Consider the following 18,955-nt stretch of genomic DNA (forward strand, 5'->3'; position numbering starts at 1 on the left):
TCTGTGCATACATATATGGACATGTGGTATGGCATAAGGGTTGTATTAGCATGAGTTTCTGATAACTGCATTACAACATGCATAGCAAAGCCACTCCCAAATGAATGCCAAATTAGCCTTTATATCAACACCACACCAAATACCAACACGTGTTCAGTTTACTCCAGATATTTTAGAAATGTTTTTATGGTACATATTTTTATTGCTACTACAGGAGGGATTAATTTGGCCCAGTGTAATATAGATTCAAAACATGTCACAATATAGGTAGCAACTTCATTCTGTAGTGAAAAACAGTTTTTTTATCCAAAGAGGTTAATACTGACAGGGATTCACCTCAGTCAAGAAGCTCACAGATCAATACATCCTGATGCCCATCTCAACAGAAACCAACATTTGTATAATATATCTCTTTGCTCCAAGGAGTTTAAGATGGAAACAAATTGATTCATATTTGGGGTAGTCTGGATGACATGTAAAAACAACCATGGCTATGGAAATATTAGGTTAGTTTGAGGATGGAATTTAAATTTATCAGTGAAGGGACATTATAATGCAATACAACTGTTTTTGCACAGTGTCATTCGTCCTAGTTGTATCACAAACTGCATCAATACAGTGAGTTGTTTTTTTTAAAAAATGATAGCATAGGTAGAGATAATTTCAGAGGTACAGGCAAGCACAAGGGATTAAATCCTGGCCCTACTGAAACTCTATTGACTTAAACAGCACCAGGACTTCACTCATGGTCTCTGTGCACTTGTGGTCTTGGTCCACAAAACATAAAATAATTAATACAACAGACTGGACTCTGGCAAAGCTGTTTAGCAGTGCACCTCATGACAACCCAAAAGTGCAAGAAGTGTCATAATAGCAAGGCACACTAATATGTCTTCTTTGAAAACCCAACCTTCCATCTAGAGTTCATCACCAGAATCAGTTTTACAAGAACCATGTATGTCATTTCAAAAGTTATTCTGGGAAATCATCTCTGACCCTCAAAGTAGTTTTTCATTTTTTCTAATAAAAGAAGCAAACAAACATTCCATCTGTGTACATGCATGTGCCCACTATAATATAGGGCAAGATCTTTTCAAAAGAGGTCTACTCCCGTTTGGGCATGGGCACATAAGAAATAAAGATCCTGCTTTCAGTCAAATACCCTTAGTAATAAAGCCCTAGGAGAGAAAGTATATACAAAGAGAAAGTATATGAGATAGAAGAAAAATTATCTCTAAACAGAATATCTTCCGAGGTTTCCACTAGACATCAGTAACCCTTTGATAGAGTCATCATGATGACGGTAGTCACTCCAGCACAGGGCCCTAATGTAATATCCGAGACTGGGCAATATCACTTACTTGTTGAAGTACTCTAAGAAGATGAGGCTAGTGGAGGTCCCTATGATGGTGGTCAGTCCCCCAATGGTTGCAGCATATGAGATGCTCAAGGACAGGCACTTGCAGATCATGTGATCATGTCTGGACTGGTACTGGTATTTAGTGCTCAGATCCAGATCTCTGGGGTTAGGAGGCAGGACAAGTATCTGAGTCTGTAAGGAGAAAGACATGCTATAAGGAGTATTAGACACTACCAACAGCCTGGCCTGGCCCAGAGGGAAACTTTGAGTGCAAAAATGTCTACAGGTTACAAAGAAATAACCTGCCTGTGAAAGAGCAGGCAGCTTATTCTCCATGGAAATTAACTGGGATCAGAACTAGAGACCTATCCAGTGACCCCAAACTGCTTGATCTGCAACCAAAATGCAGGATAAACAGTAATCTGTCTTCTGATCAGAGTCTGGCCCTGTTCCAGTCCTCAATGGAATCTCAACTGGATACCAGGAAACCTTTATGAGCTGGGAGGAGGAGATTCTATTATTTCAGTTTTAAGAACATATAATCCTTGAGGCATGTTAGAAGCCTCCAGGCAATATTTGGCAGACTTTCCACCCTCACACTGACTCATGAGTCACAACCTCTAATTAGCCATTTAATATTAGGACGGCGAAGGTGCAAGATAGTTAGCTGTGATACCTAATGCACAGCTGTTAGGCTATGTCCCAGAGAGAAGTGGTAAATGAAAACATGGCTGCAAAAGGCAGCGTGACACAAAGAAGGTTCCATAGTGGTGGCTGTCAGTGTGTGGTTCTGGGAAATTAAGGAGTTATATTGAAAATAATAAGGCGCCACTCCTAGGGTCCTATCACTTGTAGAAAGAGAAAAGGCTGTACTGTAGGCTCAGGAAAAAGGCCCTAGCAGCAAAGAAGCTGGATTCATTTGCCATAATATAATTCTACTGGTTTGTAATGGGGGCTTATTTTCCATGAGGAATCTGGTGCTGCTATGATTTTATCAATCCTCCTGCAGTCTCTCTCACGAAAATCCTGGTTCAAATCTGTATTAGGTCAAAACTGAAATGAGTTTGGTGGTTACAAAATAACCCTTGAATGTTGGGATGAGATGGAAGGATGCTCAGTGGCAAGGGTAGTGCAGTAACTTTTCTGAAGATCTGGGTATAAATTCCCTTTGAGCCATATATACAAATAAATGTGTTGATTGGAGTCTAATCTCTGCTGGGTATCTGTTTGGGCATAAAAACAGTACATACATGTAATTAAAGTTCTGCCTCAGTCATGCCCAGGATTGGAAGAAGGAAATGCAGATCAGGATTGAGGTATATTGGCAGAAGTGTCTGTGTGTGTGTGTGCCGTACATGTGGTGGGTTGTCAAAGGACAGGAAGTGCAGGAATATTGGCAGTGAGGGCTGATAGAGCCGTCTATAAGGTGCTTGAACCGTTTCTGTCTACCTTATGTTTGGCTCTAGCCAGTGATCTATGCCAAAATTGATATTTATGTAGAGGTACCTCCAGAGGGACATTTGGGGAAACAAAGTGGAACTGCAAAACAGAAATGGAAACCATTCAGCCATAGCACGGAATATATGATACTGAATGCATGTGGGAATAGCCGGTGAGGAGCACCTCTATGAAAGGGGCTCCTCTCACCTTTTGGCTACATCAAAGAAACCCAAAAGATGTAATAGGGCTATGAAGGGGGAAACTAAAAAAGTGGAAACCACCTGAGGAACCAGCACAGGCCTAATTGTCAAATGCTCTGAGACTGCAGAGGCAAAGATTTCATGGAAAGCTACTTACAAGGTAAGAACCTGAAGCCAGGAAGAATGTGTGATACTTGTCTCCCCCAGAAGATTACCACCTCTTACCTGAGGTAGATTCTGCCCCTTGTTTGGGGGATTCACAGTTCCAATTGGGTTGGCTATCATGTGCACACCATTCATATTCTATAAGAAGGTAAGTGTCCTTTGATTAGACAATACTCTCTATCTAATTCCAGAAGGCACTTAGAATTAAATTCAAGGGTGCTTTGTGAATATTTCAGGCAGAGAATCTTCCGGTAAATTGACTACCATTTATCTGAAACCTTATTCTATGTAATAAAGCAGATTCAATAAAAGTAGGTCTTTTTATTTAAAAAAAAATCTTAAAAATTAAATGGTCAGTTTAGCTCATCTCCTTCTGTCACCATGGTAGCTTTGTGATGGTAGAATCCAACATAAACCTTGCAAGCGGCACCTGAGCCTTGATTTTATAAGGTGTAGAATGGCCAGCCCCTAGAGTGCTCTAGTTGACTGAACATCTCTGACTGCAGGAGTGCCCAAATCTTGCAGAACAAAAGGCCACATTTGCTACTTGCTAGGAGCCCAGGGGCTACACTTCCTCACTACTCAATTCAACTGATCACAGTCTCTCATGTAAGATGGAGATATGGACCACAGAAACTGCAGCACCTATGTTTCATCTTGATCTCAGGAGCCAGGCTGATAGGATCCAGCTAAAGCATGGCATGCTGTAATATATGGACTCTACCAGATCTACTTCCCATTAAAGATAGAGGAGTGTGCCATACTCTCCTTTATGACCCACATTTTGATCATTCCTGCTGTACTGCTTTATAATGCAGATGAGTGTTGGTCACATGGTGTAGGTACTACCTATCACAATACCTTAGTATGCACCAGGGAACTGAAGTCAGTGGTCGAAGCACTAAAAACAAAGAAAGGAAAATATATATTTTAAATGCAAGTTTCCCAGCTATCCAAAAGGCACATGTTCAGGGCGGGTAATGGAGCACCTGAGCAAGAACTAAAATCTGCTGAAGTTGTGAAAAGTTCCATTTATTCTGACATCTCAATGACATCTCCATTAGATACATGGAAAGAGTCACTTTGTTCCAAGGGTCTCTCTCTAGATCTGTGATGATGGGGTTCCACCTCCATGAAACCAACAGTGTTTACTGCCAAACCTTTAATATCTCTATCACAGTGGCGTGAATCACTGGAAAACCCAACACTACTAATCTATTCTATTCTATGTAGATTCTTGTACCTCCCTCATTGCCGTAACACCTGAGCACCTTCCAGTAGCTCATTAAAGCAACATCTATCTTGTGTGGCTTGTGGATCATAGCATAGTGAGATCCAGATCGTTACATTAACCCCATTTACGGTGACCAGATAGCAAGTAGGTTTGCCAGTTTTAGTTGGACATAATATTTAGTATTCCTGACATAATATTTAATTAAAGATTAATCTTTAATTCCTGGAGAATGAGGACAATCCTGGAGGGCTGGCAAACCTAACCAGTGTGAATAATTGGGACAGGACGTGGTGTTAATAGGCACCTATATAAGACAAAGCCCCAAATATCGGGACTGTCCCTATAAAATAGGGATATCTGTTACCCTAACGCCACTGCTTGCATAATCTTTTCCCTTCAAGCACATCTAAAATGTTCATTTGCAAGATTCTGTTTGCCCTTCCTTTTGCCATTCTTGTGTTCATCTCATTGCAACCTGTGTAGGTTCATATCTCCAGTAGTGATGCACAGGATTCGTTCTTACTCCTCATTGATGAAAATGACCTCCACTGAGGCTTGGCCATGTTTTTCGCTGAGACCTAAAGTAATGGATGGAGGGATTGAAGGGGGAGACAGAGAGAGAGACAGAGAGAGAGAGACTGTCAGAGATGGGAGTTGATTACCTTGGCTTCAATTCAGAACTGTGTCCATGAATATGCAGGAGCTAATGTAAAATGAATTCAGAAAGAATCTTCGATAAACACTTCCTTCTATTCAGGGACCTAATGCAGCATCTTATTACTCCATATTTTCTTGTTTATTTAGCTTTTGCCAATAAAGACCTAACAGTAACACACTCTACATGACTATAGCTGTATAGCCTCAGTCTTAGATCTGAGAGGCTAAGCAAGGTTGGATCTGGTCAATACTAAGATGGATGACCTCCAAATTCAAAAACAAAAGGAGGGATTTTCCCTCCCAATACAGCCCCTGCAGTGGCATATGGGGCAAAAAAGCCCCTTAGCTGACAGGTGGCAAATTCTTCTAGCACAAGTGCTGAACTGGACAGCTATAGGATGCCCTGTGCAGGCCTTCTCACAACCCCCAGCATAAGGGTCATGCCGGGGTTGGATTGGGTTGGGGCTATAACATAGCACTATGGAGGTTCTGTGTAGCTGCCTATAGGCCACAAGGACTGGGTTGCTGTACCTTAGATCAGCTCCCTGGGCTGTCAACTTATATGGCAGTGGTGGTGGTGCAGAGGAAGGAGGGTTGTTTCAGACCCTGACTGGCTTAAATACACCTTTGCTTCCCTGCCTCTGGGCTGTGCCTCCATGTGCTGGAAGCATTTCAATGCTGAATGAAGACTTCCATTATTAATTCCCAGACAAAACATTACATCAAGATGGAGTAAAGGTTGAGAGTATGTTTCAGTAACTTAAGGGTAAGAAACATTGCAGTGATGTTGTAAATTAGCTCAGGAACAGATGTTATTCAGAGTTAGAGTTACACTTAAAGAAATCCAAACATGTCAAGGTTTGGAAATACAGTTAAGAGACTCAAACAACCTTAACTATGATCTGTAGTGACAAAGAGCCCTATGCCCTGTCTAGCATTCCCTCCTCCACTCCCATGGATGAAACAAGTGTGAGATAATAGCACTTTGAGTATAGAACCAATGTTCTGAGAATGTATAAATAAATCTCTTAGTTTAGGCATTAAAATTAATGAAAAGTGGGACCTTTAAAAAGTTAGCACCCAATCTTATATGTTTTTGTCCCTAATATTTCAGTAACAGAACAACCTGCTCTTTGAACTCACTGAAATCTTGTGCAGCAGCTACACTAGATTATTATTTTTTAATTATTGTATTTTATTATTTATTTAATGTTTTAAGATTAGTGGTCATTTCCCTTCTTATTCTTCATAACTGGACATTTCTCCTTCAGCAAAGTCTGAAAGACACAATGTTCAGCTAGGAAATAAAACCTGCCCTCTTTCAAAACATCTTCCATCTCCCATTGTTCTAGGCAGCACTGAAGAGACAGATGCCCTCTGTTGGTGGCCATTTTGAAAAAGCCATCTTCTCTCTCTTTCATTGTTCTCAGTGGTACTGAGTGCCCCTGCCTCTGGGAAGCATACATGGCCGCTGTCTTCTCTGAGAGCAGTTGTGGCTTAAGTTCCATTGACAGCAATGAGAGATGATGGCCATATTGGAAAGGGGGGATTTCTTTGTAACAGATAAACTTTCAGTTATGAAAACTAATGGCACAAAATGACCATTAAGCCTAAATATTCAAAAGTATCCATTGCACCAGATCTACTCAATAGGTAGACTAGGAGGGTAAAGAAACTACATTGTATATATATATCTGTGCATGCAGGGAATGTAGAGGAGTGCAGACAACTGATGTGTGTGTAGGGAGGTGGAAAAGGCAGTAAGAATTTGAAGGATAAGAGGGAGGGGAAAAACTGAAGTTGTTTTGTACAGCTCCAGTTAAACAAAGCAGCTGTAAACCCAGGTTAACTGGCCTGTATGCTCTGGCTGTTTTGTGCTGTTTTCAAGTTGGGTAAAGCAGCCAGAGTGTAACGGAGAATATGACCCTCCCAAAAGTTTGAACTAAATAAACTATTTAAGGTGGATCCTTCATATATTGAAATCAATAGATATATCACATGAGAACATTCTCTATGAGTTTCTTGTTTAGTGTTGTTCATGTATGAACATTTTCACTTAAAAAAACCCAAGGAAATTCCTAGACAAAAACTATGTTGAGAGTTTTCAACCCTGGAAATTCACAGTTTAAGCGTAAAAGAAATCCAAACATGTGAAGATATGGAAATGCAGAGTTAGGGAACCCAAACAACAGACCCTTCAAACTTTCCATATAGTTAGAACTCACTGAAATCTTGTGCATAAGCTACAATTTAAATCTGTCCTGTAGTGAGGTCCTCAACTCAGCTTCCCTTCAGCCTACACAGGCTCCCAACTCCACTTCACCTGCCAGGCACCCCTGAGGCTATAAAATAAACATTGCTGTATAAAATAAATGAAAATAAATAATATGGGCCAAATCCTCAGGTGGTGTAAATCACATTGCTCCACTGACTTCCATGGATCTATGCCGACTTACAGGAGCTGGATTCGGCCTTAAATATCTAAAAGTGAAAGGAAAATTACTGATATGATCCTATACCTATTGGCTCCCTCTCTTCAGAAATGGTGTTGCCTGCAGTACCGATGACCTCACATTCCTCCTCAGCATTCACTAATTCTTGTAGCACGGCTTCCACAATTGGCATCACCATGGCTGTGGTGGAGGTATTGGAAAGCCACATGGATAAAATAGTTGTACAGCACATAAAGCAGAGAAGTAACCTAGAACACAGGAGAGAACAGCCCTCTTGGGGCACTTTTACAACTTTTCATGTGATCCCCTTTTCTAATATTTTTATTAATTAATTGTTATTTATTATTTGTTCTCTTTAGTTACAAATATATTATATTGCATCAAGTTGAAATTCACCCCAGTGCAGGGGCCAGCACAATACAATGCCTCATTTAAGTCCCACCTATGCCCTGACAACAAATTCATTATAACATGAAAACAGGAAATTCTGCATTTCATCATGAGTATTTTGTACACATTAAACAACAGGCAAGGAACAAACAGAGGAGACAAGAACCAAACAAGTGTGAGAGCACAGTGAACAGAGAATACTGGTGAAGGGATAGAAAGCAAAAAGAAGAGGCAGAGAGAGAGAGAACAGGAAAATTCATAAACTTTCAGCCCATGAAAAGATCATCAACGATTGACTTAGAGTACCTGATTGGAAAAGTACAGTGCATTATGGGTAATGACATCATTTGCTTTTGAAAAGCATATAGGGCTAGATTTAATTAATATTTGCTCATTTATTTTTAAACTCGATGCCTGTATCCTTTGATGCTCTAAGGCAGAGGATTCACTCACATGCCTGGTTTCGCTCCAGCCATCATGACCATACGCAAGGCAATCCGCTTGTGTAGGTTCCACTTTTCAACAGAAGCTGCCACACAAATCACCCCCATGAGGAGCAAAGTTGTGTTCTTGAAATACTCTGCAGCCACCTGCAGGAAAGGCAAGCGGGAGATAAGCAATCACAGAGTGAAAGTTACTTGCAGAGAGCATGCTGGGAAGGTGAAGACACTTATATTTATGTTATGTTATGGACACTTATGTTTCCAAGCCGAGAGCATGCTGGCAAGGTGGAGGAACTGGAGAACTTATGAGTCAAAATACCATATCTTAATTCCCTTTCTTCTGGTGTTTATAAATTAAAATATGTCTCATGCCACCTGTCACGAGGTTTCTCAATTTTGGAGAGACTGAGAGAAGTTGAAAGAAGTCATGTGATTCTCTCTTACTTCTGTGAACAGGGTTTGCTTTGTAAAGTGTTAAATGTTCTGATTAGACCCAAACTGAAACATCTACTGATTCCCACCATAGGTATAAGGATGGCAGCTTCTGAAGTGCGTATTCAACCTGGGGATTTTACTGCCACCCACTTAATTCTGTTTAATCATAAGGAAAGCCAGGCCTAAAATGCAACCACAGAAAAACCCCCAGAGACATGTTGACTCTACCCATTGAAATGTCAGTGCGTAATGGTCGCTGATCATGCACATGTATGCATGTGTGTGTGTGTGTGTGAGAGAGAGAGAGAGAGCACAAAAATCAGCAGCTATTTTATTTTAAAAAATACACAGAAAATGTCATTGCTTTTTGAAGAATTTTCTGGAAATTTCGGGACAAATTTCCATCACCAAAATGTAAAACAGAACAGGATTTAATCATGATTTCATAGCAAATCTCCATGAAAAATTAACTATGGATTCACTACCAGTGCCTGTATAATAAACATCAACCCGCTGCTCTAACACAGGTTTCAGAGTAGAAGCCGTGTTAGTCTGTATCTACAAAAAGAACACGAGGACTTGTGGCACCTTAGAGACTAACAAATTTATTTGAGCATAAGCTTTTGTGAGCTGAGCTGTAGCTTACGAAAGCTTATGCCCAAATAAATTTGTTAGTCTCTAAGATGCCACAAGTCCTCCTTTTCTTTTTGCTCTAACACAGACTCTCTCAGTGACCCTGGATAAGATATTTAGAGTCAAATTGTGGCCACATTTCTCCCTGAAAGGTCACAAAGGAAGCCTGTGGCAGAGTAGGAAACTGAACCTAGGTCTCCAGAGCTCCAAACTAGTACCCTAACCACTGGACCACCCTGCCGCTCCATAATTAAAAAAAATGAAAGGAAGGATGCCTTGGCACTATTCCTGACTCAGCCAGAGATTTGCTGTGTTAAGTCCCTAAAGTCTAAATTTTCAAAATTAGTTACCTGAAGTTAGGCCTCTAAATTCCTATTTCAGCATGTAAATAGGTGGGTTTCAGATGCGATGTGCAAGTGCAACTCCTGCTGCTAGTTGAGGAAAGTCCAAAGACTCTTCTACCCTAGAACAAAGGGCGTCTTTTTAAAATGTGATTGCTAATGCAGACAGAGCAAATTGTAGTTTTAACACGTGAGCTAGTTGAGGTGAAGGATTCACAGGAAAGGGTTTACAAGGACCAGCTAACAGTTAATACTACAACTTTCCCTGTCTACACTGGGATTTTAAAATGCTTTAGCAATCACATATCAGCTACCACACTTTTTTCTTTGTGGAAATGATCCCAAAGAAGTGATATTTAAAAGAGTAGGCAAACATTTAACCCGACGCCCAACTATGTATTTAACTAAATGTAGGGTTAAGGTTTGAAAACACTGGGTTAAATCCTGGCCGCATTGAAATCAGTGGGAGTCCAGCCTTTGATTTCAATGTGGGGGGGGGTCAAGATTTTCCTCATTGTCCTTAATCTCTGTACACCGCATCTGTGATTATCTCATTATAATGATACTTGCTCTCTTTTGTAGAGATTTGCTCATGAAAAGTGCTATCCTAAGTTATTAAAAATTATATATTTATTTTTATTTATTTAATAAATTCCCATGATGACAAAAAAGGACTTGGCCATCATGGTTAAGTGTTTGCCAAAAACTTTTAAATATCACCTCTTTGACTTTCTTTTGCTCCTTTCTGCCTCATTAATGTTTTTTCCCCCTAGCACCCAGTCCAGCGTCTTTTTAATAAAAAAGTTCTTAGACTGAATGAAAGGAATCTATCGAGCTAGCAGCACAAAGACTCAATTGTTTCCCTTTATCCCTTTCACAGTATTTTTGAGAAACAAATGAATATAACACACACACCCGCATATGGCCCTGTGAGTGATATTTGGCGTAAATAGTGTGGCAAGAGCCTGTATTCTGTGTCACTCCAGTGCAGCACATTGGAAATTTTGCAACAGCTTCAGGTTATGTATTTTTATTTTCATTTAAGTTTTCATTTTATTTTTGATAAATGAATAAAGCAGTCTGTTGAATATTCCTGTGGTTATTTAATTTGAATTAAATATTACATTCAATTTGTAGCACGCTGCCCATACATTTACAATTTTCGGCATGCTGCAGAATTTTGTACTGAAAATGTGTAACTGTTTTGAAGCCAGAGGAAAATGAAGGGTCTTGCAGTTGCATAGGGTAGAGCTGGGGTTTTGGCACTTGGGAAGGAGTAAGAGGCAGTCTGAGCTTGTGTAACGAGTGTAAAATATAACCTTGGAATCTAATTATGTAATTTTCCATGTCAACACGGTTAACCATTTCACTGCTGATCGCCAGGGCACTTCACACCTTACAGAGCAGTTTCAGGCTGTCTGTACACTTCACTGAACCAGTTTACATTCAGGCCTTGTATTACATTTAGGTTCCATCTACACTACGAGTGAGGGGGATGACTCCCTTGCTTCTATACACATTGGTCATGTAGACAAGCCCTGGGTTTCCTGCTCTAATAAGCTGACTGTGACCTTCATACTGAGAACAAGAGCAAAAGAAAAACCTTACAAAGAATGTAGATAGTATAAATGGAAGTCCCCAGTACCATAATTCAAGAGAACTAAAAAAAATTAAAGGAAGAAAATTCAAAATTGATCCAAGGGAATACTTTTTTTCTCACGGCATACATTTAGCTTGTGGATCTCATTGGAACAAAATATCAGTCACTGAGGTCGAGCCTAGCTGCATTTGTAAAACAGATCAGACATGTATATTGATAAGAATTGTTATAATAGTAAATATTAATATCAGTCATGCCTATTCTCCTGCTTTAGGGATCAGACAGCCTCTAAGTATTGGGGTTCAGGAGGAAATTTTCCTTGGGAAAGAGTTATTCCATAGTTACCTACTGCAAGGTTTCTTCCGCCTTCCTCTGAAGCAGCTGGTACTGAGAACTGTTGGTGATAGAACACTGGACTAGATGGACCAATCATCTGATTCAATCTGGCCATTTCTATATTTCTATGTGTGATGGAATGCACCCCTGTATTCACACCCTATATACCAGGGTTGGCCAAATGTATTGACACTCCAAGCTGCATATGACAATCTTCAGAAGTTCAAGAGCCGGGGCGTGCCTGCTGGGGCTCGGGGCTTCAACCCTGCGGCAGGGTGGTGTGGTTAGGGGCTTCTGCCCTATGGGGTTAGGGGGGTTCTTGGGGTTAGGAGGTCTTGCCTGCCAGGGCTCGAGGTCTCAGCCCCACTCTAGCTGAAGCCCCAAGCCCTGGTAGGTGCTTCCCGTGAGGCTGAAGCCCCGAGACCCCGCTCCCTGCTGCGCAGATGCCCCACTACAGGGCAAAAGCCCCGAGTTCCCCCAAACAGTCTGGTAGTCGGAGAATGGGGGGCGGGGCGCTCCACGAGCCACACTTTAACTGTAAAAGAGTCGCATGTGGCTCACAAGCTGTGGTTTGGCCACTCCTGCTATACACTATTGTAATAATATTTGTATAAAATATGCCTCATCAGGTATCATTTGAAAACTAATAACTTGCTGGTCAATAATTTCATGATCAAATGTATGTAACAACATTATATGCACAATTATGAACATCAGATGAAATCATGACTGAAGTATGTTTAATCAGACAAGTCTGGGAAGTGGGTAAACCTATTTCTCAAAGACAAAGTAAAAATTGAACCCACAGCCAGGTGTCATCAAAGCTGATGGGCCAAAATCTATCAAGTCACCATTCTTTGGCAAGGAAAAGGGCAGGAGCAAATAGGTTTGCACCTTAGCAAACAGCAGCAAAAAAACTCTTCCTCCCTACCAGACTCCATGTCTCCTGGCTCTCAGCTGAAAAGAACTTTATCTAGGGGTCACTCTCAGGAAATGCATTTCAAAGGGTGACTGAACTATAAAAGTGAGGGGGAAACGCACCCCACGTTCTCTCTCCCTATCCATCTCTCTTTGCCACATAAGAAGACAAAAGTAACAGCCTATCGACATTGGGAACAGATCCTCGCCTAAGAGTTTAGTCAGCAATGTATTGAAAACATGTAAGAACTTCACCTTGAACCAAGTCTAGTTTCTTAAGTTCAGAAACCATTTTATCTTTATTTTTATTGTAACCTTTTCTAACTTTAATGCCTTATCACTTGTACTCACTTAAAATCTATTTTTATAGTTAAATAAACTTGTTTTATTCTTTAATTAAAACTAATCCAGTGATGTGAATTGTTTGGGTAACTTCATTTAAGGTAGGGAACTGTTGTGTATGGATCTCCTTTGAGGGGCAACAGACTTAATATATCTGGACTGTCCAGGAGAGGGCTGGACAGTGCAGAACACGTGTTTTGGGGGAAAATTCAGGACTGGGAGTATATTGGGGTCACTTTGAAAATAGTAACCAAGGCTGGTGGAAGCCAGGGTTTGGCTGGTCTCTGCTGACAGGCTGCTGGGGTCAGAGCTGATGGACCAGGGCTGTGGCTATACAAAGACACTCTGGGTGTGACCTGCATGCTGGCAGGCTAATTGTGAGTGATCCAAGTTGGAAGCTACAGCAGCATTGCCTGACACCCAAGGTTGCAGGGCAGGGGTGACACACCCCCGCATCAGTCTAGATTGCACCCTGGAATGTCATACTATGTTCCTTTTATAAACTGATGGTTGGCCTACTTTTTACATATTTAGGGCACTTAGCTGCCCTGTTATCCCTGTTGCTTTCCTAAGAATTGTTTGTTGCAAATGATTAACAGAGTAAGAAGAAGTGATTCAAAAGTACACTTTGAGCTACCTCACTGGACTTCATGACTCCAAAGAGTGGATAGAGGAAAGCAGGAACTAGGGCTGCAGCTCCGAGCGGTACCGCTTCTGAGACCCAGTACACAGCTGTCACTATCAGTACGTAGGCACATGAGGCTTCCTGTGGAGAGAAATCACTGAGGTTAGACATCGCTGAAATCACCTCTGCTGCATCAGCCTTTGCAAATGCAGAGAGGGCCCAGCCAGAGGTGACTAGATTACACCGTACCACATTATGGGGACTTTATATTATTCAATTAAATTGTTGTTTTTACTATTTATATTTCAGTTACTTTAATGCTCTTTGTTATTTGAACTGTGAACGTTTAATGCCACATTTCAGAAATAAGGGTGAAAGCCAGGCCAATGACAGCTAATTTAAACCTAGGCAGCTGAATAAGAGCTGGTGGACATTTCTAAACAAATAGAAGCAATGACAGATACTAATCTGCGTAAACATTTTCTTTGGGTTGAGTTCTGGACGGAATTTTATGCTGAGCTACAGAAAAGAAACAGTTGAATGTGGATCATAACTAGAGCCCAGGGAGTACTGTCAACAGATATTCACAAACATTGATTTGAACAAAAAGTAATTAATTTAAAGGGTATTCAAGTCCCCTGTGGTTTGCTTTCTGTTTCTTTTTCTGCAATAATTTTTGTACACAATAATTCACTGGTGGAAAAGGTAAGTGTTAGAAATACCTGTCAGTTTCACAAGAATTCATGCTAGAAGAGTTCACCTGGCTTCCTGAAAACTCTTTGTTGTTTTGGGAATCATCTAGTCCAGGAGAAGAAACAAATCACACAGCTCAAACAGGAAATTATGAGTAGTGAACACTCAAAGCAACATTCTGTGATTATTTTGTCAAAAATCTATATGGTGAAATATTTTCATACAAACCATCCAATGAATATTTTTCAGTAATGAACAATGGTAAGATTCTTAGCTGCTGTAAATGATAATAGCTCTTTAACTTCCACAGAGCTGTCAATTTACACCAGCTAAGGATCCCCAATTTGTGAAAACTGACATCTGCTTGAAGAGAATTCATGAACAGAAAAAGGGACTAAATTTGTTTAGCTGTTAGCAGGAAATATTCCAAGAACTCTAAGCATAACTCACTGAGATGCAGGTGAGCTCTGCTGAATGTCATAGAGAGTGGAGAGACACGTCTGTTTGAAAAATAAGCTGGAAGTGTGCGGTAAATTATCCGGGTTGCCTAGAAAAGGTACTGACATGGTGTTACACCAGCTATCTCCATTGCTAGAAATGTACACTAATCAAATTGTTGCCAATTCTGTTTACCCCAGAACCTTGGACAGCAATGAATTCTGTAAGATTAAGGGATGGTGTGGTTTTTCCTTTTCCTTGATATCTCTACACATCACAAATTTCAGTTTTAATTTTTGAGTGTGAGTTTGTAGCTCATGACAGTGATAGTTTTGGCTAGAACTAGCCATCATGAAGGTCCCCAAACACTGACTTGACCACCCCTTTTTGCGACATACTCACTGATCTCAGAATCTGACACACACATACACACTCGTGTTGGAATTTCAGAAAAACAGAGCGTGATCTCAGAAGCGCTCTCTCTCTCTCTCTCTCTCCCCACACATGGATCTCAAACTCTTGGCATGAGGCCACAAAGTAAGTCACAGAGGGTGACATCCTTAACTCTACATTTCCTGGTGTTGTAGTTTTACGCTTTTGTTTCTTAAAATTCGGAAGGTCAGCAAAGCGGCAGGAAACCTAGGATTAACTTTAGAAAAAAGAATGAAGATGCAGAGGTGGGAGTGGGGATATCTGGGAGTGAAGGAAGGGCAACATACAGTTTATGCCATTCATAACATATATTCTTTAACATAATATAGTGAAAAGTTTAGAGATTGGAGCTAGCCTGAAATTTTCTTTTTTAGACTGTGCCAAAGTCAGACAAATTTCCATTGAATTTAATGAAGTATGCACCTGGGATATGGCTCACTGCCATTATTAGCTATTTAGAGAGATGGAAGGTATCCTTATTCACATGGCAATCATCTTGCTTGTTTCTCTTTTCAAAACTAAAACATGACTGATAAGGTCCAAATCTACAAACCACATGGAAACATACATTTGAATTATTTGATGTACATGTTTATGAATTTGAAGTGATCACACAATAAAAATAAATTCTTGATTGCCTTCAAAATCTTATATTTAAAAAGCTGTGTAACCTCTTAATGCTACACAAAATGAAGAGTAAACTGATAGAACACAGGTTGTGTAGTGCAGAGAATTAATCCACTTTCTGTAATCTATGGAGACAAGCTAAATGTAGTCTAGGCCAGAGTCACATGGTTAATCAATTTAATGACATTAACCTAGAAGTCAATGGCTTGTCAGCCACATCACCAAATACTTTTAGACTTTATAGTCAATTTTCAAGAGACACCCAGGAGTAGGATCTCATTCATAGTCTGTGTGTGCTTGGCTCCATCCCTGCAGCATTCCCCTCCTGGCACAACATGGTGATGTAGGCATGCCATCTAGGGTTGCCATCATAGTTGCTGGAATTAGGAGTATTGGGGGTGCTGCCACACCCCCTGGCTTGAAGTGGTTTCCATCATATATAGGATTTACCTGTCCAGGTTTTCCCAGGATCATCCTTTTCTTGAGTTAGCTGTCCTGGGAAAGCTGGATGGTGCTCAGTACTCACTGCCAGCTGTCCAGTTTCATGGGCTCAGGCTCATCCTAGATGTCCCGTTTTTTGTTACCTCAGAAGTGGCAACCCTAATATCACCCTCATCTCCCTCTTGCTTCTCCCAACTAACTTGTTCACATCCTGAAGTCATATTCCCCTTCCTGGTGTCCAGTTTATTGAGTCTTTATAAATATAGTTTCCTTTGGTCTCTCAGGTTCAAATCCTTCTTCCTGGTTAAAGAATTCCACAGCCCTCCTTTGTGGGGCTATGCAGTGCTTCTCCCTTGTTAAGGGACTTTCTTGTTAAGCCCTCCTGCAATGGTTCAAGTCATCTTCACCAACCCACCAGCAGGCAGGTTCTAGCACTGCTGCTCAGTGCCTCAATTCTTCTGGTTCTTCAGAGACTTCTGTTTTTATCACCACCCACACAAGGCATGATTTGAGCCACACCACTTGCCTGTCATCGGACTGCTGATTTTTCTCCACCTAGGGAAGTGAGCTAAGTGTGTCATAGTTGGGGCTAGACCCAGAATCCCTTAAAAGACCAGTCACCCTTTGACACAGTCTCATTGAAAAGCTCACAAAAGCCCGGATGAAAAGACTTCCAGTGACTTCAATGTGCTTTGTGTAAGCAGGGAAATAGTCCCACTATTGTGGGGAACTTTCCTGGCTTCTGCACTACCCCAGTGAAGTGGGCTAGCGAAAGAATCTGAGTCCTCGCTCCCACTTCCTTTACCCAGTGGCCTCTCTGCCCTTGAGGACTCCCCTTCCACTCTCCTGTCTGGCAGAGTCCTCGTAACCCCAACAAGGCTAGGCCCAGGATTACTGGAGGGCTCGACCCCCAACCCTGCTGTGGTCACCTAGGACAGGGGCTAGGGTGTCCCCACTCCGGGGTACTCTCTCTGCACCGGGCACTTCTCTGACCCACTGACCATTAAATACAAGTTAAAGCAAATGCAAGTTATTTAATCAACAATTAATTTTAAAAAGAATAAGTGAAAAAGAGAAAGGTTAAAGGAAACACATCAACCCGCTCTGTGGGTGGGAACATCACAAACAGTGTCTCTGGAATGTCAGGGCAGTTCACAGTCTCTTCTTTGTAAGTCCCAGGCCTCCTTCTCAGGGTCCTGGTTTCCCATAGATCCTTCCCCTTTTAGTACTGGGAGCTAGCCAACCAAAACACCCCCACTGAATGTTAGTAAGGTGGCAACAGTCCCCTTACATTTGGATTAGGCCTCTTGATTTAGTGAGGGCAGAATTGCAGCCTGGGAAAAAGTGTCATAAATCAAGTCAAGTCATAAATCAAGTGCCCAGGCTGTTCTGCATGTTGCTATTGATTCTCACCTGTGACATGGCAGTGACAGGAGTCCAAATGTTGGACAAACATACAAAAGGATGGTGACAAGGAAAAAGTAGTACAAGATACTTAAATTAAACACTAAGCACATTTTTACAGGTTTCTTTATTTTTCTCTCTGTTGCTTATTTAGAAGCCTGAAAAAAAATTCTGCTGACAATTTTCTCCCTTCCCATTTAACATACAGTGGATCTCTCCATACGTTTGTCAGAGGCCATGAAATTAACACAACTCTATTTGTTTACTCCCTAGTTAGTGCAGCCCCATCATTGACAACAAGAGCAATATAGACTTAGATAGGATACAGTGCATGAACCTGCACTCAGAGCCTCCGGGAGCCATTTAACACATTTCTGTAATGTTTATTAGTTAAGTTCTGCTGCAGAACAAAAGCACTGAGTTTGGGTAGGTCCTACATGAGAAAGAGTGACCATTTAAAAAAAGAATCTTGGTGGAACGAAGAGTGTTTTACTTTGCTTACAGTAAATATGTAAAATCTTAAGGATATTCTTTGCCAAAAATAATTTGAATCAGATAATATGTTGATCCTAAACTACTTCCCCTTTCAAAAGTATGTGATATCATTTTTTAATACATACATGAAGCAGAGCTCTGTGTGGCTTGAAAGCTTGCCTCTCTCACCAACAAAAGTTGGTCCAATAAAAGATATTACCTCACCCACCATATCTCTCTACTATCCTGGGACCAAAACATCTGCACACTTTCTCTAACCCTTTTTTGGTGAGGTAAATAACGTATAATAGTAAAAATGAGGTCGCACACAGTTTACGTGGGCTGGAGGAAAAGTTGAATCTGTTACGAGAGAGAGAGAGAGGATGGGCACTGATGCTTTTTGCTCCCTAAGAACAAGTGTCTCCTCAATTTCCAAACAAAAACAGAATAAAGTCCATTTTGAAAAGGAAGAAAACTTAGCTGTAAGTGCTTGGGGAGAAAAGTGTCCACAATAACCGCTGTATGATAATCTCTGCTAAAGACTTAATCAGCTTCTGTAGCAGCTTGGGCTATTTATTCTGCAAGTGCTTTAAGACGGCTTGTTTCTATGCGAAACCATGCTAATCTCTTCTATTTAACTTTTATTTATTTATTTATTTATTCATTGGTAACCAGAGTGGCTAAGTATTGAAGCGAGGTTGTGTTTAGTGAAGTGTTAGCTGTTTCCACCCCCTCCCTTCTCCTCACACAGCCTAAAGGGGCTACAAAATCCACAGCTGCAGAGGGGCCTGGACCAGGGAGTAGGGAAGCAGAAGGCCATGGCGTGGGATATATATATAGAAAGGCTTTGGTGAAATGACTCTACTTCTACCAA

The 18,955-nt window shown here is 40.9% G+C and overlaps 1 protein-coding gene across 3 annotated transcripts in view; it reads right to left on the bottom strand.

The window, feature by feature from the left end:
• The window catches only part of SLC13A4 (solute carrier family 13 member 4), a 39,540-nt gene that overhangs the window by 17,686 nt on the left and 2,899 nt on the right, over positions 1-18,955 (bottom strand). Inside the window, exons 2-8 of one of the 3 annotated variants that reach the window (XM_084625083.1) lie at positions 13,585-13,713; positions 8,353-8,489; positions 7,576-7,757; positions 4,923-4,977; positions 4,027-4,066; positions 3,226-3,303; positions 1,362-1,552 (exon numbers count right to left, since the gene is read on the bottom strand). In XM_084625083.1, the coding sequence (XP_084481209.1) occupies positions 1,362-1,552; positions 3,226-3,303; positions 4,027-4,066; positions 4,923-4,977; positions 7,576-7,757; positions 8,353-8,489; positions 13,585-13,713 (812 nt within the window). Of the gene's footprint in view, positions 1-1,361; positions 1,553-3,225; positions 3,304-4,026; positions 4,067-4,922; positions 4,978-7,575; positions 7,758-8,352; positions 8,490-9,760; positions 9,882-13,584; positions 13,714-18,955 lie in introns of those variants that run through there. The other 2 variants (XM_084625085.1, XM_084625084.1) reach the window with 2 other exon arrangements.

Source organism: Lepidochelys olivacea, assembly GCF_965140295.1.
Source record: "Lepidochelys olivacea isolate rLepOli2 genome assembly, chromosome: 1".
NCBI lineage: Eukaryota > Metazoa > Chordata > Testudines > Cheloniidae > Lepidochelys > Lepidochelys olivacea.